Source organism: Mugil cephalus, chromosome 22 (genome assembly GCF_022458985.1).
Source record: "Mugil cephalus isolate CIBA_MC_2020 chromosome 22, CIBA_Mcephalus_1.1, whole genome shotgun sequence".
NCBI lineage: Eukaryota > Metazoa > Chordata > Actinopteri > Mugiliformes > Mugilidae > Mugil > Mugil cephalus.
In genome coordinates this window covers 14,320,159-14,343,688 of record NC_061791.1, presented here as the reverse complement: position 1 = coordinate 14,343,688, position 23,530 = coordinate 14,320,159, and the positions used below count along the sequence as shown (strand labels likewise).

Genomic DNA, 23,530 nt, shown 5'->3' with positions numbered 1-23,530 from the left:
CTAGTTTTGGTCCGACTTCTTCTAAAATGTCAGGTGGCTCTGTGGTAGCTGGCTCCTTCGTGGCAGCTGACTACGTGGTGTTTGTTGTCATGCTGATAATGTCCGCCGCCGTCGGGGTCTACCACGCCTGGGCGGACAGGAGCCAGAGAAGCTCCGGAGACTTTTTAATGGGGGGCCGCCGGCTGACAGCCCTGCCCGTCTCCTTGTCCCTGTCCGCCAGCTTCATGTCAGCCATCACCGTGCTGTCCAACCCAGCGGAGGTAAAGTAACAGCGGATTCACAAAGTCTTAGAAAATCAAAAACCCAGAAAACGTTACCACTGTTTCTGGTGCAGGTTTACCGCTACGGAGCCAACATTGGGTTCTACGGTCTCGCCTATGGAATGACAATGCTGGTGACATCTGAGGTCTTCCTCCCCGTCTTCTACAAGCTGGCCATCACCAGCACCTATGAGGTAAGCGTGGCTTAATGTCAAAATAATTTGTCAACTTGTATAGTGATCCAGATATTTGACTCCCTTTTGTCTTGCTGCGCAAATAAAAACGGTAAAAACGACACTCGAACACCAAAGAGCACACATTCTGAGGTGATATGACTGTCTGAAAACTGTGTTGAAAGGGAATGGGTTAAAAGAAAACCGTTTGTTGCATCAGTGGTGAATTATGGCAACAGATGTCAGATATAGTGGATACATTTGTGACAATAGAGCTAAATTCATGGCAAAAACTGATTTGGTAAGAATGTATCTGTCTGATTTCTCATCTCATATCTTCTGTCTTTGTCAATTCAAGTACCTGGAGCTGCGTTTCAGCAGGGCGACCCGTCTGCTGGGAACAGTGCTCTTCATTGCTCAGACGGTGAGTAAGAAGCCAGTCATCCATAATTGCAACGTTCTGACAACACCGCAAATCTACCACACACCACCATGAGGTTTTAATGTTTGTTTTCCTGTATTAATACATTTTTTTTTCCATCCCAGATCCTCTACACTGGCATTGTCATTTATGCTCCAGCTCTTGCTTTAAACCAGGGTACGTTGGTTTCAGACTCATGACACATTCCTGCATCATGACACTTAAACCTACTCTACCTACTTTGTCCGCTTGAGTGACCACTGTTTGAAACCTCTGTCTCTCTGCAGTGACTGGAATGGATCTGTGGGGTGCAGTCATTTCAACAGGGGTGGTCTGCACCTTTTACTGCACGGTGGTAAGTGACAAAATAAGCTCTGCTGCGGACAAAATGAGCTTTTCTCAAAATTTCTTAATAACACAATGTTTGTGGTCTACATTGTTGCAGGGAGGTCTAAAAGCAGTGGTATGGACGGACGTGTTTCAGGTGAGGTGTTACATTTACAGCAAGTGTAAGCTTCCTCATCCTGGAACCATCCTGGAACCAAAAAATCATCTAACATGCTGTTAATACCACAGCTAGACAGAATAAAAACAGAGTATGTTACATTAAAACCCTAAATTCGTCTAAATTTTCTTGCATTAGCTTGGCGTCATGCTCGCAGGCTTCCTGTCCGTCATCATCAGGTCTGTGGTCCTACAAGGTGGAGTCAGCAACATCATTTCAGACTCCCAGCACGGAGGGAGACTCAACTTTTTGGAGTGAGTATCTGAGAAAATACTCAGCTGAATGCGACAAGTGAAACGACACAGTAGGTTTGAAGTTCAACGAGTCCTCTGTTAGAAAGCAGAACAGAACAGGAGAAGTGCAGAAACATTTTGTAACTACAACGAACACAAACCGTCACTTCTGCAGCAGCCCTACTATGGCAAGATGCTATAATTCCTGTCAGCAAATTTATTTTTTCTCTTTTTCTTAGCTTCGACACCAACCCTCTGAGGAGACACACCTTTTGGACTATAACCATCGGAGGTACATTTGTTTGGATCAGTATCTATGGGATCAACCAGGCTCAGGTTCAGAGATACATCGCCTGCAAGAGCATCACTCATGCCAGACTGTGAGCTCTGTTTTACTACTGGGTGTATTTTGATTGAATGGTGCAGCTACACAACAAATTTTCCCCCCATCTTTCTTTCTTTTTCCAGTTCCTTGTACATCAACCTGTTGGGCCTGTGGTCCATCTTGCTGAGCTCAGTGTTTGCAGGGATGTGCCTCTACTCAGTCTATAAGAGCTGTGACCCATGGACCTCCGGACTGGTCTCTGCCCCAGATCAGGTATTACCAAGACATGTACAGTGTGACTGGCCCAACTGGGTTTGGACATTATCTATAACCTATGGTTAGAAATGCATATATACATGGTGTATGTGTAAACACTAATCACTGTTCCTCTATAGCTGATGCCATATCTGGTGATGGACATCTTAGGAGACTATCCTGGCCTTCCTGGACTGTTTGTTGCAGCAGCATATAGTGGATCTCTAAGGTCTATACTTAACCTGGAAGTTAAAAAAAAATGTTTTATCAGTTTGCAACACAATGCTGTGATTGTTCTATGCAGTGCAGTTTGATGGCATCACTGATTTCACAGAATTTCTTGTGGGCTCGCTGTTATTTCAGCACAGTGTCTTCCAGCATCAATGCCCTGGCTGCCGTGACAGTGGAGGACCTCATCAAACCTTACACCAACCTGTGTGAGAAGCACCTGTCCTGGATCTCAAAAGGAATGAGTATGTGATACACGTACATTATTAAGTGAATGAGTTGTCTGTTTGGTAGCAGTGAGGATTAATTCTGTCCGAATGTTGTTGGCAGGTTTCCTATATGGAGTTTTATGCATTGGAATGGCAGGACTGGCTTCGCTCATGGGTGGTGTCCTGCAGGTAGAGTGGCTCTAATCATAGTCTAGTCTAGGGTACAATGAAGCAGACATCATAAACAATATTTATTTAAGTTAAATGTTAGACGCTAACCCTTGTCTGCACAATCAAAGTCCATGTTTGACCTGTCCATCCACCCCAGTCTCCTCTAGCCAATGTGCTGGACGGGTGAAACAAAGACAAAATATGTATCGCCAGAGGTTTATGACTTATTAAGAGGATAATGTGTGCGTTTCTCTACAAACAGGCAGCCATCTCTATATTTGGAGTCATTGGAGGTCCTTTACTTGGCCTGTTCACACTAGGCATCCTCTGTCCATCTGCCAACTCCAAAGTAAGTCTATCATCACTATAGATTTCTTTTGTAATTGTAATTCCAGTAACCCATACTAATATTAAAAAAGGACACTATTGCCACTAAGTTCTTAAACTAAGTCTGAAAGATCACCTTTTTTTACCTGCCCGCTGTACAAAACACATTTTAGCGGTTTCCCTGATGTCTCGTAGGGGGCTTTGACAGGGCTCGTGTCAGGGCTGGTTGTTTCTCTGTGGGTCGGGATCGGTGCTCAGATATACCCTCCGTCTCCCGAGATGACTCGGCCTCTGTCACTCACCACAGAGGGTTGTAACTTCACTGCGACACAGGGCTCCAATTGGACCTCCACCACCTTCCCAACACAACCAGGCTCCACCAGCACACCCCAAGTACACATGGATAGCAGGTACGCTGAGGCAGAAGAAATAAGATCACAGACAACTACTGCAGAAGTCCTGAGATATCAAGATCTGTGCTGTGAGCATTTAGAAATTTAGTCATACCACCCAACCATGGCCTGAAGAAACCTGTCATGTTACATGCAACATTTCTCTCCTTCCGCTCTTGTTAACATGAATGCTATAGTGCTAATATATAAATCCACTTTCTTTGCTATTTGTAGTTGTTAGCTTTTTAGAGGGATCATTTCCCGCTTTTCTCTGGACAGTATCGTTCACGAATTAGCTTCAGTCCTTACGTGCTAACCCAATCTCTCAATGTGATTAAATAGTTTAAACCAGTGGTCTTCAAAGCTTTTTAGGCCAATGACCCCCAAACTGATGGAGAGATTAATTACAGACCCCTTGCCTATTATATGTGTTCAATGTTAAACTCGGCGTAATGCTATTAATAAATATACATTATTATTATCATTTTGCATTCAATATTAAGCTAATCCGTAACCCTTTACTAAAATATGTTGGATTCATGTTTATTTAAAGAAATTTGTGGAAACCAAAAGCACATTCATTGTCACAGGAATCCTATGCATGATGCTGTCCAAAATGTAGAAAAACAGTTTGTGTTGCTTAGTGACAGACAAAAACATACAGACAGATGTGGCTGACAGATTACATTCTCTCAACACTGGATCGATTCCAAACATTTTTTATCCCCATTATTAATCATTTAGGTAATGAGGGAATGGAGCTCAGTTTTCAAAATACCTGAATTATCCTTTAACGTATACCATTCTCTCCTATCAGCAGGCCTGTGCTGGCAGACTGGTACTCACTGTCCTACCTTTACTTCAGTCCAATTGGAACCATAATAGTTATCATTGTGGGACTGATAGTCAGCATGTTTACAGGTAAATGACATTTCTTTTCTTTGGTTATCAAAAATTCAGATCATGTTAACTCTCCTGTTTTCTAACCAGAGTCAAGGTTTTTGATGCTTCTCTTATTTGTGTTTCTACTGTTTCGTAAAGGAGGCTGCAAGCTGAAAGTGGAACCAAAGCTTATGTTAACTAAAGAAGACACAACTCTTTATTACTTATTCAAGTTCTTCAAAGACAGAGTAAGTACCGCAACAGTGATCAAAAATCACACACGACAGACCTACAACAGTTCCTGACTTTCTCCTCTGTGTTGTCCCCTGTTTAGGTCACGAGCCGAAGAGGAAAGCTTGACCTGAAAAAGGACAGAGAGAAGAAATTTGGCAACATGAATCCTGCTTTCTATGGCGCTGAGCTGGACTGAAAAACAGCGTTCTCTCATGAAATGCATCTAATGAAGTTGTGTTTTAAGTTTCTCTTATATAAGAAATGAAAAGAAGTGGAATCGATCAGTGACTTGTTGTAATTTGTTAAACTGTCAATGCTTTTGACATGAATACATGCTGAAACATTTTACACCATCGGTTAATGGTGACTCTGAATTGTCTCTGCATACTCACTCTCTCTTTATTTGGGATTAGTAGAACGTAAGAACTTTAAAAACCAAGAATCGTCTTTGAACAGGCAGTAGGTTTTGGAAAGAAATGATGTCCTCACGTGTGGACACAAGGATTTTATTATAATAAAATTACCAAAATGTATCAAAATATGTTAATTTTCATATCTGAACGTTGCTGTGCAAAAGCAGAATTGCAAATAGTCCCAATGTCTTCAATCGTGTAATAATTAGCAAAGTTATAGCTTGTTACTATTGATAGAATTAAAAAAGTTAATAAGTTAATAAAATAAACAAATTTCAACTGTAAAGTCTGATGAGGTTTTGTACCTTGTCCACTGTTATGTGATCAGTTGCAGAATGAATCAGCTGAAATGACCGCCACTGTGTTTGTTTTACACCAACTAGTATTTGATTATGAGGATAAAAGTTTAAACGGAGCAGAATAAGCTGCCACAAACCTAAAACTTAATGTGCCCATGTGAGGACGCAGGGTGTCAGGAGGTTAATGCTCAAACTTCTGTGGCCCAGCACGGCCCCACGTTAGTATTCAGCAAGAGTCAAGTCATCCCTCCACTACTGGGTTTGTTTGTTTCCTGTGACTTAATATTCTTTGAGTTTAAAACACAGAGAAACAACTTTAAATCATATGTTAGACTTAGAAAACAATGACAGACTGGACTTCTTCAAGGTTTATTGTCTTCTTTAAAGGTGGAGTGACCCAAAACTGACCTGGAAGTAAAACAACGTGCTACTGGTCACGTGTTATTTCCAAACCTCACAAGATTTCGTTTGTTGGCCATTCTCTCAGTGTGTTGATGAGAAATAGTCTGTACTTATGTAGTACTTTCCTACCTTTACATTCTCACACTAACACACAGATGGCAGTAGAGCTCCCATGAAAGGCGCATCTGGAGAAAGGTCAGGTTCAGCGTCTTGCCTAAGTTTACTTCACCATGCAGATGGGCCTGTGACTAGACTTCCAACAACAATCTAAACAAAGGCCACACATCTACCTTAGGACTTTAGGGTAACTGCAAGTAGATGTGTGAAATCAAGAAACAAACATGCCACAGGTTTGATACTGCAGGTTTTTGTTTTTATTATTATGGCACAGGATACCACTGTGTGAAAAAAACTGTACATTTATTTGGGATTTGTGTCTTACAGTGCACAATATCACAGTCATGTACATTTCAAGAAATATGAGCATGTTTTTACAAATATATACAGTCAAATACATTTCATAACTCAAGACATTTCATTGTACATGATTCAGTCCGTCTGGTGAAGCTGTCTGCCACTGTGTCAGCCCGGACTGACTTAAACGTAACTGTTCAGGGAGAAAACCTGTGTGTTGTAATAAAAATACAAAGCAGATTCTTTAACATTTAATAAATTATCATCGCCACATTTTTGTAGCTCGGAGATGAAGTTTCCCTTTCAGGACGGTGTTTTATAAAAGGATCTCTGCAGTATAAATTTGTAACCAATGGGTGTCGATAACTGAGTACTGACCTGAGCACTTAAATATTGCAGAGACATTTGTTGCACCCCATGGGTGTCATTTCAAGAAGGCGAATTGTTTTGTTATTATTTGTCGGGTTCATAGTACCTCTTCTTCATGGCCCGATATTTCCTGAGGAAATACAGAGCCTCCAGTTCCTTGATGACAAAGTCTCCTCTGGCCACCAGCTGTCTGATCTTCTCGGGGTCGGTCACATCTTTGTTTTTCATGAAGGCGGACTTCAGGCGCTCTCTGAAATAGGCTGATCCCTTGGGGTACTCACGGCCGAGGTACAGCAACTTATTACAAAGGAGAGATGCATTAAAATCATGGCAGCACAAACAAGGCTTTGAAAGAACTTTGCCACGTGTTTTTTTATTTTTATTTTTTATAAAATGTACTTACATTTTTGTACAGCTTGATAACCTCACCCCTTAAAGGGTTGGCCATGTCAGAAACGGTGTTACCTTTCACAATACTGACGGGGTAAACAGACAAACAACGCAAAAGTTTAGCTACCTAGCTTCAGATTTAGCACGTAACCTCATAATTATGACACTTCAAACGACTACATTAGAAGTGAATCCATATTTACAGATGCTTTGTAGGCGAGGATCCACCCAGAAAGCAACGCTGACAAGTCCCCGTTTCCCTTCGTCCTTTGAATACAGGGTATAATGCACGTCTGCAAGCTGCCGTATACCGTTTCGTGGTATCGCAAAGCAAAACAGAAATGTACGCATGCGCGAGGGTTACTATGGTTACTGGGACGCTTGAAAGTTCTTGTACGCTCCAACATGGTGAGTTTTTGCCATTTTCTTCCAATAAACGGTCTTAAATGTTATTATGTCCAATAGTTAAAGAGAAGACGTTATTACATTATAAAATATTATTATATGTAATAGTTTTAAAGCATAAAATGTAAGGTGTATTTGTATGCCACAGGATAATAGTTGATACAATCCTGCAGCTATGTTGCTATGCTATCAAGTTAGTAGGAGAATGCTATTTTTATTTCAGTATCTATTGTCTTATGTTTCAAAGCATGTCGTTATTTATCTTTCTGTCTCTGTTTTCTCCTGTGAGTGATAGCCACCCAAGAAAAAGGTATGAGCAAAAGACAGTCAGCACATTCTCTCCATTGTAATTATACGTGGTCATACAGTTAGAAAAGCTACAGGATACAGAAAAGCAAACGATACAGAAGCCATAACTCTGATTGCCGCTACTGCAGAGGAGTGTACAGATCTAGCATTTCCTTAGCAATGAATGAGTTTTCCAAGTAACAACAGATTGAGTCGCTCACTTGTAAGTAATGTTTTGATGGGTTGTGAAGTCCTCCAAAAAAGGGGGTAAGCTGTCCAAGGCTCAGAAGTTGAAGCAGGAGCAAGAGGAAGAGGAGAGGAGGCTGCGAGAGGAAGGTAATCGAGATGTCTGTCTTAATTCAATCTAAACTGGGGCAATGTAGGAGGTTTCCTGCGTGGTATTCTTAATCAGTTCCGTCGACCAGTTCAGGAATAAAACGGATTCTTGTTTTGTTTTCTATGTGAAATGGTTTGACAACGTGGTTTGTGCTTTGTAGAAGAGGCCCTGCTGCAGGCGCAAAGAGAAGAACAGGAGAGACTAGAACGGGAGAGGAAGGAGAAGGAGGTAGAGAGGCTTGAGCTAAAGGTACGTCCCAGCGGGGTGACTGAAGACTCTCAGTCATCCAGGTCATGGTGTTTACAACAAGACAGCTAAACTTCGTGAAGACGTTCGGACTCTTAATCCAAAGGGCCTTTTCACTTCTAAACAAACTGGTGTGAGTTCCATGCTTTTGAATCTGTCATGGGGTAAAGTCATTGATAGCATTAACATGACGAACAATATTTGTTCAACCTAATTGAAATCATTCTGATCAAAGATTCCAATGCAACCGTGGACGAAGGCCTTACAGTGCATCAAGAATACTCCACAACCCCTCCATAGGCGGCTGCGTTCTATCTACACTATTTTGCAAATATGTGTCACATACATGTCACATTTCTCACATTTGTCTTTGCCTCAGTCCCACCAGAACCTAGGCTCACCACTGGGTGGCAGGTATGAATTTCAAAGTGGAGAGATGAATCATCTTTAAGAGACTCAAAGAAATCCTGCGGCATTGTTTCAAATACAATAAACCGCGGTGACTAAAAGCTAAAAGTGTACAGACTCCTGCTCAGTTAAGTTGACTGTGGGTTTCCTCGTGTGCTTGCTGCATTTGCTGTGTTCACGGGTGTCTTTTGCCCACAGGACCAAGAGCGCAGAGAGGATGAGCTGGACGAACTGCGCCATCTACTGGAGGAGAATCACACCGCAGTATCCAACTGGAAAAGGGACACAAAGGAGACAGCCAAGGTGTGTGTTTCTGCATTTATTTGCGTTAACAGGTAAAACCTGCATGTCTCACACTTGTAGAGTTGCTTCGTCTTGGGACAAGAAGGCAGTGGTGATTGTTATGCAATACAGTCTGAGCCAGGCTCAAGTAAACACTTGCACGGGGGAAATAACCTTAAGTGTATTTCTGGTATGCTTGGCGCCCAGTGGGAGAGGTACTTGCGTTGCGATGGCGTGCCAGACCCAGCAGTGCAGCAGGATATCAACACGTATATCAGCTTGTGGAGAGACGACGCAGAGGTCAACATCACACCAGTGCTCAAGCAGTGTGACCTGGCTCTACAGGTGTGTACGATGCTATAAAAGAGATCCATTAAAAGTATGGAAAAAAAAACTAGGATTGAATGTCAGGGGGAAAAAATAAATAAATAAAAGCAAAGATGTTTTTCATAATAGTTGGTGGAAGAGCTGGAAGGTCTGCTTAGAGACGCTACGGATCCGGAAGAGGGCCAGACGTACCAGGAGGCTCTCATAAACTTGCAGGATCTGATCCACTCTAAACACCACCTCACCACTGAGGAGATCCTTAAGGTGCAGGAGACTCAACTATACTTGTGTTCACATGCTGTAAACCACTTTGCCGCTGTATAAAGATCCAAAGATGTGGCGGCGCTTGTTTGTTTTTAAGATTCGATCTTCTTTTTTTTGTGTGTGCGCGCGATACGTGGGCCCGGTCACAGAAGGCCAGTGCGAGCATCGACACCGAGACAGGCAACATGCAGATAGTGATCAGAGATGACAAGATTACGCTGTGTCTGTGGGCCAACCTCAAGAAGAATCCAAGGTCTGTGTGCATCACTGCCAATTCGAGACGATGAAAGAAACGCTGTTTGTTGAACAGGAAATCAAATGAATGCGCTTAAAAATGCTCTCACCCGTACAAAAGTTGTGTTTTTCTCTTCCATCCAGGTTTAAAGGTTTGAACTTTGAGGAGGCAGGGATGGGCTTCGAGCTTCCCAAGCAGCTGGCCGTGAGCGACATCGCCGTGCGGATCCTCCACACGCGCTACGACCACCTGTCTCTGCTGGCGAGGATGACCCACCTGAGAACAAACACGCCGAGCCACAGGTTCTTTCCTACCACTGCTTTCAGAGCCTCACACCCTGTGCGCCCTAATTTCTCTTTTTTGGCGTCAGATCTCTTGCAGGGGGCGACGACGCTCCGGAGGACTCACCTGAGCGGGAGGAGAGGCGAGAAAACGACAAAGCGGAAGAAGGCGGCGAGACGCAGTCGCAGAAAACGGACGAGGACGTTCAGTCCATCCAAGGGTCGGAAGGAAGGAAGGTGAGATTTAAAGAAGTGGCTCCTGGTTTGGGTTCTTGCATCCACTGCAATGTTTTCATTCTTTCTGCTTTATGTGTTCACTCAGAGTGCAGCCAGTCTGCAGTCAAGGAAAAGCAGCCCACGGCCTTCAGAGGACCAAGGGAGACAGATACAGACACAGATGGAGACGCTTGATGGCAAGATGCCCGGCTTGACATTCCCTGACAGCTTCACATATAAAACCTGCTGTTGCTCTAATTCAGACACTACATGAAAACCACTGTACATCTCTAAAACTCAGGAATATCGTCAGAAAAGGAACTAACACAGTGTAATGTTACATACTGTATTTTTGTTATCTTAGAATGAATCCTTGAGTTCCACAGACTCTAAGGAGTGCTGCCTGTGTTTATGTGGCTACCACAGATTATCCAGAATGCTCGGAACGATAGTAATCTCCCTGCTCCTATAATCGCACACCATCAAAACATTCGTGAGACCAGGACATTTATTTTAGAAAGGTCGTCTTGGCTGACACTTCTTTTCTCTCCTCAGCTGAGGGAGACCTGAGCTGCCCCCCGGCGCAGCTTACTGAGACCACCATCGGCCCCCAGGTGGTAGATTTAAGGCGGTACGTTCCTCTGGGTGGGGTCTTTTTCTGCGATGTATTTCACCTCCCGCCTCAAGCTCATCATGTCAAGGGCTGGGAGATCCGACAGGTGAATAATCCAATAATTACTTATTCATTATTTTTTTGCTTACGTCAGCAACAGCAGGTAAAGAAAATCACACAACTCCTTCCATCCTTTTTCTAGCTGTTGGACACAGGGCTACAGGTCTTCCACTACCCCACAGAGAATGTAGATGGTAATGAGGACCAGGACTGCCCTCCAGTCGGGGTGTCCGTGACGCTGCCCGACTCCGTCGTCTTCTTGGAAGCTCCACAAGTGGCTCGCTGGGATGCAGCAGGTTACACTCGCTTTATATAATGCCGTCAAACATTCATTCATTCTAAGCTCTTAACCTCAAGGGAGCACGCCTCAGCTGTCACCGGAAAATGTTTTCTCCTACAGCTAAGCAGTGGAGGACGGACGGCATCACCGACGTCTCCTACGAGGAGACTGAAGCCAAAGTCTCCTTCAGGATGGACTCCTTCCAGCCCTGTGCGCTGATGCAGGAAGCTTACGCCAACCTTCCCTTCCAGAGCTGGGAGCTGCGGCCGCTGGGCCAGGACTCGGCTCTTTTCACCGTGAACGGGGCGCTAATCAACATCAGCATCACCATCCAGGTAAGAGACTGGGAAGAAACCTGGAGGAATCAGGATGCAGCCTGACAGATAACGTGTCGTTGCGTGTTTGTCTGTTTGAACAACAGGGTGATCGGTGCATGCTGCAGTCAGAGCGACAGAGAGGCCTCTCTCACCTCCTGGGGAAGTGGATGAGTGGTCCCTCCTTACAGAGAGCCATGCTCAACGCAGGCATCAACGTCTTTGTGAACGAGTACGCGGACAAATACGTCAGCAGCTACGGCAAGGTCCGCCTCCAATTTACTTGTTCAGTGTCTGAACGGAAGAACAACGAGGTTCCGGCTCTGTTTGGTTATCCAGGTCAAGTCTGATGTCATGTTAGATAACGTGTTTTCTGCTTGAATCATAATTTTAAAGAGGCTGGTAGCAGACTGCACAACACTGGAGCAGTTGTTTTTAATATCTGAGCTCGTTAAGTCACATGTAAAGTGAATAACACCGATCGTCGTTATCTTCCACCGGCTCGTGTGACAGAATGCGTTCTTTTGGTTGGATTCATCGTCTTTACGTGTATACTGCTTGGCTTCCATCCACTCAGGACCCACTGACAGAACATGCTGCCTATGAACAGATGGCCCTCTTCGCCTCTGCTTGTGCCTTCTCGTGGAGCAAGTGGAATGCTAAATGTGGAACTGAACATCTGGTCATGCAGGTATTGTCACGCACAAATGGATGCAGGTTTATTTATGTTCTTACAGTGATGTAGTTGGCCTGCCCTCAGTGAGCTGCAGTGGTATTCTAGCTTTCGCTTCCATAGAGAGTAAAAGTTTGTTGTGAAATACCTGCTACTCTCTCAAAAATCAGGGCAATGAGCCCAGCTGGGTATACAGGACTGACACACAAAACAAACAAACCTGCTCTGAATGTCTCTTGAACGTGTACCTCTTACTCTTTTTCCAGGCTTGTGAGCACCTTGGTGCCGCCCCTGTGCCTAAGAGCTCCTGGAGTCTGTACCTGCTGGGCGCTCAGAGGAGCCAGAAGCTGGAGATCACGGAGAACAGCGAGGTGTTTTCTGCAGACCATTCTCCTGACAGCGAGTTTCACTCCACCTTCATCCACATGCTCCAGGACAACATGAGCCCTGAGGGCGTGGACCAGAGCAGAAGGTCTCATTATCTGTTTGTGGACACAGTGCAGAGTCTGCTCTGTGCCACCAGACCTCTGATGTATTCGTAGATGCAGTGTAAAAACAATTCAGTCCTGAAGACGTTTTGAAAATGAAAATCTTTGAAATGTACATGCATGTAAGAACACACATCTTCTCAATTAGAATTGGCTACTTTATTTGTGCAAATATCCACGCATCTTCTTTGGAACATACAAAAGTGTATGAAGTTGAAAACGGTGACAACCACGGCAAGAACGAAGAGAAGAAAAAACTTTGGTGTTAGGACTGTAACAATGCAGAATTATAACTTAACAAAAACTAAACAGATATTCACATCTTCCAACTCAAATCTAACAAACTCATAAATATAGATTTTTATAAACACTTTAAAACACTTCAAATAAAAGTTTTATTACCAGTGTTAACAGACTTAAAAGTTATAAAATGTCCTCTGCAACCAATGAGGAAATGAATGTAAAATGTCATTTAAAAAGGCTGACAGTCTTCCCTGTATGATCAGATACATGAAATGCATTTGAAAAGCTATGTGGCACAGTTTGGGTGGACTACTGAGGGACCTACCAGGACTATGATTACTAGATAGCTGTGACATGATGAGTCAATGTTGCGCCAGCTCTGAGGGCTGATATGAGAGACTGCGTTGGGTCCGACATAATCAGCAGCACTAATTAAACTGTCAAGGATATTGAGCAGCCCAAAGGCTGCCAACACCTGTAACTGCTTCCTCTTGTAGACACATGCATACACACACCGATTAACTCATTTAACAAACGTGACGTGATGCATACACATCCTCCTAAGGGTTAACTATCCCCTCAGGTCCGGCCTGTGCAAGTCTTGGTTTAGGGATCTTCAGGCACGAGTAAACATCCCAACAGCCTCCACTCAGGAGTAGTAGCAGTGTTCCTCTTCATCACCGCCCCAGGGCACAGGAAATTCTCTGCGGAGGGCCGATGGGTGGTTAGCACCATCCACCTCCAGCGCTGGAAGCTAGACGGGGGGCTGTCCGTTGTGCCGGAGTCCTGTGTAGGGCCACAGCAGCTGCTGGATGGTCGTCCAGGAGTCCCCAGTCCCCACGGGAGCTGCATCTGCTGCTGGCTGCATCACCAGGCTGGCCAGCAACGCCAGGAGACCTGGGATCAGGAGATGAAGGGATGTAGATGTGGATGTGAAAACTTCAGTGACATGGTAGGTATATAACAGTGTAATCAGTATATAGTGGGTTGTTCGCTTTCAGTTTGTCATGAACCATTCTAAAGTACCTGCTAGTACCACCACCATGGCCAACCAAAGCCAGAGTCCTCTGCTTCCTCTGGCTACTGCTGCTGCTGCCGCCCGTGAGCTCGTCAGGCTCTGGGACAGGGACAGAGACTGAGCTGCACCTGGATCTACAGACGTGGGGCTGGGTGAAGGGCTTGGCCTAAATTAGAGAGAATACAAAGTTACCATCGGATCAACCGAATAATGACACATTAGAGACGGACGAGAGTGAGGAAAAAAAACATTAACCAGATAAAGCGAGATAGTTAAGTTACCAAAAATGATTCATCACAGGACAGTTCCTGGAAAACGTCCGTCTATGGGTCATTTGTGGTAACTTATTTAATGGATGCAAGGCAGTTAATTAACTACGGCTGAACTGAAAAGTATAAATGGCAAAAGTTAGAAGCGTCTGACCAGTGGTTTTAACCAGCGTGAAAAAGCAACGACTTTACATTATCTTCATCAGCACAATGAAAAAGCTGGCAGTTGGATTAGAGCACTGACTTCTTAGGCAAAGGCAACACACAATTTTGACCTGAAATTTGTCAACAGTAGGAGTGCTGCGTCATATAACCGTATCGTCCTTATGAGTGCAACGTTTCAAGTGGCCTTTAGCTTGCACTCCTACTTGACAAATACAGCTCTTCTGCATGCATTTTTTTTTTTTGTAATTTTCTTTGTATAGAGAGCCACAATCATGTCCCACGTGATGTACACATTCCTCCTCTCTATACACTTACAGCATTACAAACAGCTCATCCTGACTCCTGAGCAATGTGAAAGAAGGAAAAGAGGAAAGAACAGTTCAGAAAAACATTTGATCTGTTGGATCACGATATTCGATCGCCCCACAAAAATGAAGAAACAGTCAAAAAAAAAAAAAGGGAGAGCAGAATACATTGTTATGCACATGAAATTGTTAAGGTGGTTGAACGTGTTAGTAAATGACAGAGGAGTAAGTTCAGTAAAGATGAACTGGTTATCAGTTCAGAACTTGAGATCCATGCATGAAAGTTTCCAAAATATCATTTGTCGCAGTTAGTGACACGCATCGATCTCAAGCCGATTTCTAGCCTTCCCAGTCAAACCACTCAATTAACATGAAAACATGAAAACCACTGAGCCCTTGAAGAAAAGAAGTTTGTCCAGCACAAACCCATATAATGAAAGAGTTTCATCACTTAGGAGGTTCCATAGTTTCACCCAACTTTTAAAACGAAACCAGATAAAACTAAACCTGATAATTCTGTGTTAATAGCAAATGTATGAGTTGCTGCTCATTATTACAAGTAAAGACAGAACAGAACTAAAACTCAGCCTTAAGCCCGTTTATACAAAAAAAAAAAAAAAAAAAACAATAAGTGGAGGATTCTTTAACTTTCCATCTTCTAACAGCCTGTGTGTTCTTGTTTAAATGTAACAGGCCACTGGGTAGTGCAGAAGTTCATGATTGAGTCCTTCTCTGTCAGGACTAAATGATGGATTATGCATTTCCACTCACACCCACACGTGTGTGTGGGTACAGTGGTTTCCTTCCACAAAACAAAACATGCAAAGAAACGTGTAGTGTAAAATAGTGTAAAAAAAAAAAGTGTAGATTACAAAGCAGCTAAATGAAATTAAATGTAAATAAAATATATTTAAAAATACAAATTTTCTGCATACACTGAACCACTTAAACACATATGATATAAGTGCTGTGCCCCTCAATTACAGCCAGTGATCTGTGTTGCATGAAATGAGACATTAGCATACAAGCTACATGTCATTAGCTGTGCAATGTCTGAAACTACCAAAATGACTTAAGATGAGGATAAACTAAAAACAGTCAGTAGGTCACATATAAAGTCTGATATGAGGAAGCATTCAGGTTACTACAACTGGAACCTCAGTTTAACTAAGTGACAACTCTTCCACTATGATACCAGCCTCTTAGGTTTGCTGGCAGACAGTGGTGCTGTAGAAGGCTAGTTGTAGGAATTTGGTGGGACTAACGTCTTAAGGGGCAGAATGAAGGAGGTGAGTTTGTTGCCCAGCTCACTGAGACTAGACCTCCTCCTTGACACTGTCGTCTCCCTTTGCTCGTCCTCCCACTGGCAGTCTGTGGTGCTGCTGTAGGCCGTCCTGTGGGCATGCATGGGTCAGGCATTCACACACACGATATACAGGCATGGCTGCAAAGCTACGACAGCTTTGTGTGAACGTGCACACGTTCACATTTCATGCACATGAAGCCAATGAAAAGTGAAGCAGGTGAAGGCACTCTTGAAGAAGTCATTCAATCGTATTACCTAACGAACCCAAAGAAAACTTTATATATGAAATCCATGTTTTTGCAAAATAAAAACACTTCCCAGCAATGCAACAAACACACTCGAATATTTCAGCATGAAGCCACAAAGCAGTTTCACAACCTTTCAGATATTTGGAGGGCGTTAACTTGTTTATTTTTTTATTTTTATTTTTATTTTGTTTTTTGTAATCTAAGCTTCAATTTTGACTTAACTTGTCAAAAAGGGCAAATTGTGCCATCTTTGTCCAAACATTTGAAAGCATTTAAAAAGTCCACAGCGCCTATTTCTTCACATTTTAAAGGCAGAGATGTGTGACAGATTGGGAAAACGTACGCTTCTGAACAACCCATGCAGAGGTGGATGGACCAGATGCATGAAAGTTGGTTGCGGTTTGATGTCATCATCGTTTGTCACCAGTGAACTAACTTAACCCTTTCACTGCATTGATAAACTAAAAGACTAAAATCATCTCTCTCTGGAATAAAAAACTGACAATACTTTTTATGCCAACCTCCTGTTTACTGTAACCTAGTATTTTTTAGGGTACACGGTGATGATGACGTGAAAGCGACCATCTTTATGCATCAGGGTCCGCTGTGAAAGGGCTTGTGTACTGCAGCCACCACGGTTTCCTTCCCCTTGGCATGTCTTACCCCTTCATCAAGAGAGAGGGCTCTTCAGTGTCAAAGCGTTTTAGCGGGGGACGCGCCATGCTCTTTCCAGGCACATTCCTGGAAACCACCATCATCACATAGGGGCATAACAACAACAACCCTCAAGTCCTGGTTCAACAAGCCTTGGTGGCCTGATTTAAACAACCACAGCCCTCACATCAGCAAGACACTTAAACAGTCCTGTCGCTTTTAATTCGACTGTGCTGGCATTTATATTTTGCTTTAATTGTGTAAAACTTCACTTGATTATAGATTATAACCCAGGAATAAGCACACCTAACACACACACACACAGACACACAGATACCTACCATGGGGATCGCCTGGTCAGTCTCTCCATTTCAGCCTCTGAGCCATCTAGTGCTTTGGGCTGTGATGGGAAATATTTAACAATTTGACTTGGATCAGGCAGAGAATACTTATTTGCACACCTTTCAACAAATTATTTCATTTTTTAATTAATTTTTTTAGAGTAAGTCCATGTACTGCCGTGCTCAACTAGAATTTCGACTCAACAGGCTGTATAACAAGTCCTGCTTGTCTTTTCTGTATCAAAGGTCGCTATGAGAAATAAATGTTCTTGTCTAACCACAGTCTGACAGCTGAACAATCAACAGACAGATTTTACAACATAAAATATACGTAAAGTCTTTCTGAACGAGATATCAAATAACTCTTCATCTGTGTATGACCTATGTGTGTATAATGCAGGGCCATTACTTAATGGGATAAGTGTAGACACAAACAGAATGGTTTGACAGATTGCTTTTTCTCCCCCTCAATTAGAAAAGTAGGTTTATTCTAACTGCTGCAAGTCATTCACTTCCTGTGAAATCAGAATTAGAGTAGAATGACAAAATCTGTCTTGAAATGTAAGATATGAGAGTCCCCAATGTAAAGCTGTAATTTAATGTAACTGATAGAATGATCCTCACCATGTCAAAGTGCATGTTGCCTGCACCAGATCGAGGGATGCCTGCTATGCTGACCCGCCGGGCTGATGCCTGAGCAGGTTCATGGGGAGGAGGGGTGGGGCAAATTAAAAAAAGAAACAGGAAACATTAGCCATGATTTACACTTACTTATTGTGTTAATGAGGTGTAATTAAATAACATGAAACGCACCTTGTAGTATTGTGAGGATGATTGCTTTTTACCACGGAAGTCATCTGGTAAGAGGAACACGGTGGTTAGTGGTACGTGGTTTGTGTGTGCATTACAATGCATTACACAGCACATTTACCACATGCAGTTAAATGATATGGGTTACTGAGTCTGCATTTCATTTGACTAGATAACTGTCCAACATTATTTTATGGGTCCTAATCATGAGTTTACAGCAGTTAATGATGCCCTAAGTACTCATGAGTATATGGTATTTAATAGATCTGTCTCATTTAAAATACTGCTAGTTTTTGTTTAAAATACTGACAAAAACTGGCAAAATAAAACTAATAACATGGATTTATAAACTCATGCTGCATCTACTCAGACTGTGTGAGTCTCTGGAGCCAATGTCTCAGACCTCGTTCTGTTTGTGATCCAAACGACCTCTCGTTCTGCATAAGTGTCTCTCTCAGCTCCAGTAGCTCAGCGTGCTCCTTGGTGTACATCCTCCTCAGGTTCTCAACGTGCTGGATCATCACCTCCACGGCTTTACCAATTCGACTTTCCTGTTGGTCCCGAACACAAGTAACCATGAATTATCACATTTGAAATCACGTAAGTCTGTTGTCGCCCTGTGGGGTTAGGGTTGTGATTCGGTTTGTTGTTAGTTCTCAGCTGACCTGGTGAATAGCTCCTAGCATCTCGGAGCGACTGGACACCCTGGTCATGGACTGGATGAGGATATCCAAGTTTTTCTGGAGCCTCTGGATGATCTCCATGGACTGATTGTCATCCTCACACAGTGGGGTCAGAGCCTAAGAGGAAAGAGACAGAGAGAGATGAACGGAATCAATGAACTCACAGTGAAGGGTTTGCACTTCATTCTTTCTACTATAATATGTGACTTTTCAAAAACTGAAATGATGTTTAGAGCAGCCAAAAATTACACAACGTATTGCTAAAGTGGTGAAGTGGTGCAACTTGCGGCAGTCTAGCTCTGTGCTACAACACATTGTGCAACAAAACCTTTAGTAAATTCGCTGTTATCTGTATAGGCTCTAAAACATTTACCATTCACCATGTCACTACAGTACTTATAAAAGGTTGAATGTCTACAGAAACTATACTAAAAAAAGAGGTGCATAAAAGCACTATAACTGAAACTGAAACTTAACATTTCTAAGTCCGGGAAAAAAAATAAATATGTGAGCAACTCAGCAACAGCTCCATCCATCCGAGCTGAACAGCTGCACACACACCTGCAGTAATCCCTTGCAGCTGGACACTTCCCTGCGGACGTTCTCTTCAGCCAGATCACGTGACCTCTCCTCCAGCCGGAGCCTCTTTTCCAGGGTGAACATGTCGCACTTGAACCCCAGTGCCAGACGTTGGAATTCTGCCTAAAAAAAAAGTTAAATGAGAGAGACTTTAGTAGCCACTGTGATGTTCCGTTTTGGCCCTCGCTGTTAAGCATATGCATTACATTCTTCTGGTGCCAGACAGGATGTACAGTACATTTCCTTATTTGATAAAGACGGGCTTTATGTTATCAAAAACACCATCTCTGTGCTGGCAGAAAACTGGTTGTATTCTAGATCTTCTATAACCCACAGCTTTAAAGAGGGTTAAAAAAAAATCACTTATTTAAAAGAGTAAAAGCTCTTAGCTTTCACAAACACATAATCTGCAGCCTGGAAGCCAGACGGAAGTTTAAACTTTAGGGGAGAGGAACTCCTCATGCCTAGCAAAAATCTATCGGGCCAATGTATTAGTTTGGTCGATCTTTATGTGATGATGGACAGCAACATAATCATGCTATGAAGTAGTATACATACCTCAATCTCCTTGTCGCTTGGTAACAGGCTGTAAATGAAGCGCAATAATTAGGAATTAGTGAAAAGCCTTCCTAAATAAACACGTGAACAGTTTCAAAGCTGCTACGATAATAAACTGACATCTCACCTGTTCTTGTCCTCTTTAAGGTTGTCTTGAATGTCGGAGTTTACCGATGTCTCAGCTAGAGGTGAATGCAGGAAGCCAATCAGCACAACAAATATTTGTCCAAATCTATAACTCAGTTTTAAAGTAACAGTAGAAGAGGTCATTTAAAAAGACACATGGTATATTTACACATACACTCCTTCTCATTTGCCACGCTGGTCTCCCTTGGGTCCTCGCGAAACTTGCGCTCCTCAAGGGCCCCCATGCTGTTGGAGATCTCCTGCAAGGTCCGCACAAACACAATGTTTTCTTCCTCCTCCTCTGCTTTTAAGTCTGAGTTCTCCATTCTCACATTCCCCTCAAGATCCATGTTGCTCCTTCACTACTCTGCCTTCTCCTTCACTATCCTACATGATTATGGGAAAGTGGAGATTCGAAGCAGTTGGCAGTGCACTTAGATCTTGATTCTGAATAATCTGATCCCGAGTGAAGCCACAACCAAAATATGCAGGTTCTCTCCCTCCCTCTCTCTCCTTATAGGCACACTAATGCTCACATCGTCACACACTCACATAGCTGGATCGACAACATTTCTTGCCAGGCTGAATTCGTGTTCATGTTGGTTCGCACCAACGGCCACAGTCTTGCCACAGACAAAGAAATGTAACTTGATCCTGGCATTGTATCCAACCTGGAGAGGCTATTTTAAGGCAGTTTTTTTTCTTTTCTTTTTTTAAATTGAACAAAATGGCAGCACATAAACATAATGACACATCCCAGCGATATTCAGCCAAGTACGTTGGTAAGACTTTAAACTCTTATAGCTTTAATAAAAGAGGGCGTAAAACAGGTCTTACCAGTTCCATCCTATATTTGCCATGACGGACATTGTCCTTTTTGGTGTCACTAACCTTGGAATGGCCGGGGTCAGAGGTCACGCTGCCCATGCTGCTCCTTGATTGGTTCGCGTGCGTGAAGGACGACCCCGACTGAGGAGAGCTGCTGTTAGAGAAGGTGGTAGGCGCGCTGCTGGCCTGCCGGTCTGTTCCTGGAATAGGCAGTTGCCGTGTGGGTGGTCAAAGTTACACATAGATGGAAGAAGGTGTAAACAAACGGCCAGCTTTGACGTTTGTTTGTCGTTTCCTCTACTTCATGCAAAACAGAATTTCCTCCTACCTGCCATGCCGACTGGAACAGCTGGAGCCTCAGTTACACTGTCCTGCACGCTTTCCTCTTCTTCCACCAGCACGGGTAACAGGCTTGTGCTGGATAGAAACACATACACAACACTCGAGCATTTGCAGATAACATACCAAACAAACGACAAATGCGTTTCAAGCACAAGTTAATAGAGTTCAGTCAACAACTCACCTGTCCTCAGCTGCTGCTCTGTCTGCCAACTGGTCCTGGCTCTGCCTCTAAGATGGAGAAGAGTAAAGGCAAGAAATCAAGGGGTGAAAAAAGAGACACAGGCCTTCCAGCATGTTTTCTGTAGCGAATTGAAAGAGATGGTTAATGATTTAAAAAAACAAAACAAAACAACGCATGAACACATACGTTTGCATACACGTAGTGTACCTGCCCCATGGCAGTGAAACGCAATCTAAGCTGAACGGAGAGTGGAAGAGAAAGATTGGGCTGATTCCTTATATAATGTGGAGTTGCATGGAGAGCTTTGCAGCTCTGCTAATGTGTGTGCGTGCAGCAGAAAAGGGCGCTCGGTTAACACTGGCACAGTGCTAAGTAGTGGAGGCGGACTGCGTGCACACACTGTCGTAGAGCAAGGTGAGAGCTACCAGCAATGTAATGGGATATTGTGTAATGATTGTACATAATATCCGTTCTGGAGAGCTGCCTTATTTTGTTGAATTTAAAACTTAAAGAGACTTTCGGGACATTTTATACCCAAAGCAAACGGTGGAGTAAATTAAAACTGACTGCTGTTAAGTTTCCTAAGCTTCTAAATCATTACAGGCATCATTAACTGATGTAATACAACAAACATTCATTTACTGATTTAACTGAACACTCTTTTTAGGGAACTATATTCCTTTTATCTGTTACTAATGTAAGATGTAATTGGTCTCGATGAGCATATATCTTATCTTTTTGCAAATGACGGCAGCCAAATAAATGTCAAGTCAAAACTTGAGAACACAAGTCAACTCAATGATCCAGTGTGCAGGATTTGGTGGTAGCTAGTGGTGAGGTTGCAGAAGGCAAAAACAACCTTTTTTTTTTTTTTAAAGTGCGTAGGAGAACATAAATTGGCTAAATGACATAATAATGACGTGGATTAAAAACATGAAATGTCATCTCTAGAATCAGTATTAAGATTACTGTGCAAACATGGTGGGGAAAGGTGGCACTCATATAGGGGACCATACATGAGATTGTACACATGTTCCATTTCAGCAAGCAGATTAAAAAAAAAAAATTAATAATGTGGTAATGTCGGGATACACAATGGTTCAGTTTGTCTATAAGATGTGGCCAATGAAAATGTCTTCATTTACAAGTAGAACAACAATTTGAATATATACAAATTGTTCTGTCTATATGCAACGCCCCTCCACTCCCCGCCTCCACTCGCCTTTCAAATAGCAGAAGTATAGGATACCAGAAGTACACTACCATAGTATATCACAAAACATATCTGAAACATATTAAAAAATATCAGAAACACTTTGATTTGGTTCAGTCATGCTTGACCAGACTTCTCAAACCAATACAGTCTGAGTCTCAGATTATCTGTTAGTAGGGTTTCAGTCAGCAGGTGTAAGACGACACAAAACAAGCTGATGGGTCTGACACCAAAATGTAATTCTGTCTGTACTGAGAGAGCATCACAATATATGTTAGCCCGGAAAAACACCTCCTGGTTTCAACATGAATATACTGCCAGGCCATCTTACATAATTATCATGAAAAAAAACAACAACAAAAAACAGTGACACTCGATCAAACTCTTGATAATAAGCAGTGTAAATAATAAATGAAGGTTGCCGGTTTGAGCTTCTGATGTAAAATCTCTTTGGTTTCCGATGTGTTGATCAAACCAAATGATTTGAATAAAAACGTAATAAATCAAAACAACACTTCGTCAAAATCACAGTCGGTAGGAAAACCTGAAACAATAGTACTTGCCTACTTTGGCAAAAGTTCAGTGAAGCAGATTACTTCCTATGTCATTCACTGAAACCGTGAAGAGAAACGCAGTCACATTCGGATTTTCCCTTAATTTTACAATCCCTGCTTTTTCCTGCTTGACGAGGATTTCCCATCACTGCCTTTTTGAAGAAAGAAAAAAAAAAGCCTAAGTCCAGCCCACTGAACATCCACCTACCTTCAAAACACACCCACATAGATCCTTGCAAGAAACACACACACACACACAAAAAAAAACCAAATAGAAATAGCGAGCCAAAAAGAGGAAGTTGAGACTGAGGGTAGTAGGTACTGAAGAGAAGAGAGGAAACTGTAATACCCTATATAGTGAAACATTTCCTCTCTGCCACTGACCTTAGTACGACTCATGTCTCCTGTAGCCGAGTCCGCCTCAACTTCTTTCTCTTCTTCTCCGCTGTGGTCCTCACTGGTCGGCTGGGTGCTGAGCACAGTTGAAA

At 42.8% G+C, this 23,530-nt stretch overlaps 4 protein-coding genes across 11 annotated transcripts in view; 2 read left to right on the top strand and 2 right to left on the bottom strand.

Moving 5' to 3' along the window:
• On the top strand, positions 1-5,133 carry slc5a8 (solute carrier family 5 member 8). The gene is made up of 17 exons (XM_047575546.1): positions 1-260; positions 335-454; positions 792-857; positions 980-1,031; positions 1,142-1,209; positions 1,300-1,338; positions 1,498-1,613; positions 1,832-1,972; positions 2,061-2,190; positions 2,313-2,401; positions 2,536-2,645; positions 2,731-2,798; positions 3,043-3,129; positions 3,303-3,517; positions 4,317-4,420; positions 4,541-4,633; positions 4,732-5,133. Exons 1-17 carry the CDS (start codon positions 27-29, stop codon positions 4,809-4,811), a joined length of 1,812 nt encoding a protein of 603 aa, XP_047431502.1. The 5' UTR covers positions 1-26; the 3' UTR covers positions 4,812-5,133.
• Positions 5,134-6,080: 947 nt separating this feature from the next.
• lyrm5a (LYR motif containing 5a) lies at positions 6,081-7,177 on the bottom strand. The gene is made up of 3 exons (XM_047575256.1): positions 7,106-7,177; positions 6,916-6,988; positions 6,081-6,809 (listed from the first exon to the last, which is right to left on the bottom strand). Exons 2-3 carry the CDS (start codon positions 6,958-6,960, stop codon positions 6,597-6,599), a joined length of 258 nt encoding a protein of 85 aa, XP_047431212.1. The 5' UTR covers positions 6,961-6,988; positions 7,106-7,177; the 3' UTR covers positions 6,081-6,596.
• On the top strand, positions 7,131-13,085 carry dnai7 (dynein axonemal intermediate chain 7). Of its 2 annotated transcripts, XM_047575253.1 has the most exons (17): positions 7,131-7,310; positions 7,603-7,617; positions 7,847-7,931; positions 8,093-8,181; positions 8,785-8,889; positions 9,076-9,213; positions 9,325-9,459; positions 9,609-9,712; positions 9,838-9,996; positions 10,065-10,212; positions 10,298-10,388; positions 10,747-10,910; positions 11,007-11,160; positions 11,265-11,479; positions 11,566-11,724; positions 12,036-12,149; positions 12,398-13,085. In XM_047575253.1, exons 1-17 carry the CDS (start codon positions 7,188-7,190, stop codon positions 12,671-12,673), a joined length of 2,274 nt encoding a protein of 757 aa, XP_047431209.1. In that variant the 5' UTR covers positions 7,131-7,187; the 3' UTR covers positions 12,674-13,085. The 2 variants fall into 2 exon arrangements, with proteins under 2 accessions (XP_047431209.1, XP_047431210.1); XM_047575254.1 differs by lacking the exon at positions 7,603-7,617.
• LOC124999975 (lymphoid-restricted membrane protein) overlaps positions 12,760-23,530 on the bottom strand; it is a 29,431-nt gene continuing 18,660 nt past the window's right edge. The window contains exons 23-40 of one of the 7 annotated variants that reach the window (XM_047575245.1): positions 23,427-23,514; positions 21,276-21,322; positions 21,081-21,169; positions 20,816-20,952; positions 20,100-20,184; positions 19,926-19,980; positions 19,799-19,826; positions 19,223-19,363; positions 18,644-18,778; positions 18,382-18,529; positions 17,982-18,025; positions 17,793-17,861; positions 17,169-17,227; positions 16,837-16,914; positions 15,885-16,013; positions 14,630-14,656; positions 13,889-14,046; positions 12,760-13,759 (exon numbers count right to left, since the gene is read on the bottom strand). In XM_047575245.1, the coding sequence (XP_047431201.1) occupies positions 13,617-13,759; positions 13,889-14,046; positions 14,630-14,656; positions 15,885-16,013; positions 16,837-16,914; positions 17,169-17,227; positions 17,793-17,861; positions 17,982-18,025; positions 18,382-18,529; positions 18,644-18,778; positions 19,223-19,363; positions 19,799-19,826; positions 19,926-19,980; positions 20,100-20,184; positions 20,816-20,952; positions 21,081-21,169; positions 21,276-21,322; positions 23,427-23,514 (1,660 nt within the window). In that variant the 3' untranslated portion in view covers positions 12,760-13,616. Of the gene's footprint in view, positions 13,760-13,888; positions 14,047-14,629; positions 14,657-15,884; positions 16,014-16,836; positions 16,915-17,168; positions 17,228-17,792; positions 17,862-17,981; positions 18,026-18,381; positions 18,530-18,643; positions 18,779-19,222; positions 19,364-19,798; positions 19,827-19,925; positions 19,981-20,093; positions 20,185-20,815; positions 20,953-21,080; positions 21,170-21,275; positions 21,323-23,426; positions 23,515-23,530 lie in introns of all 7 variants that reach the window. The other 6 variants (XM_047575246.1, XM_047575249.1, XM_047575250.1 and 3 more) reach the window with 6 other exon arrangements.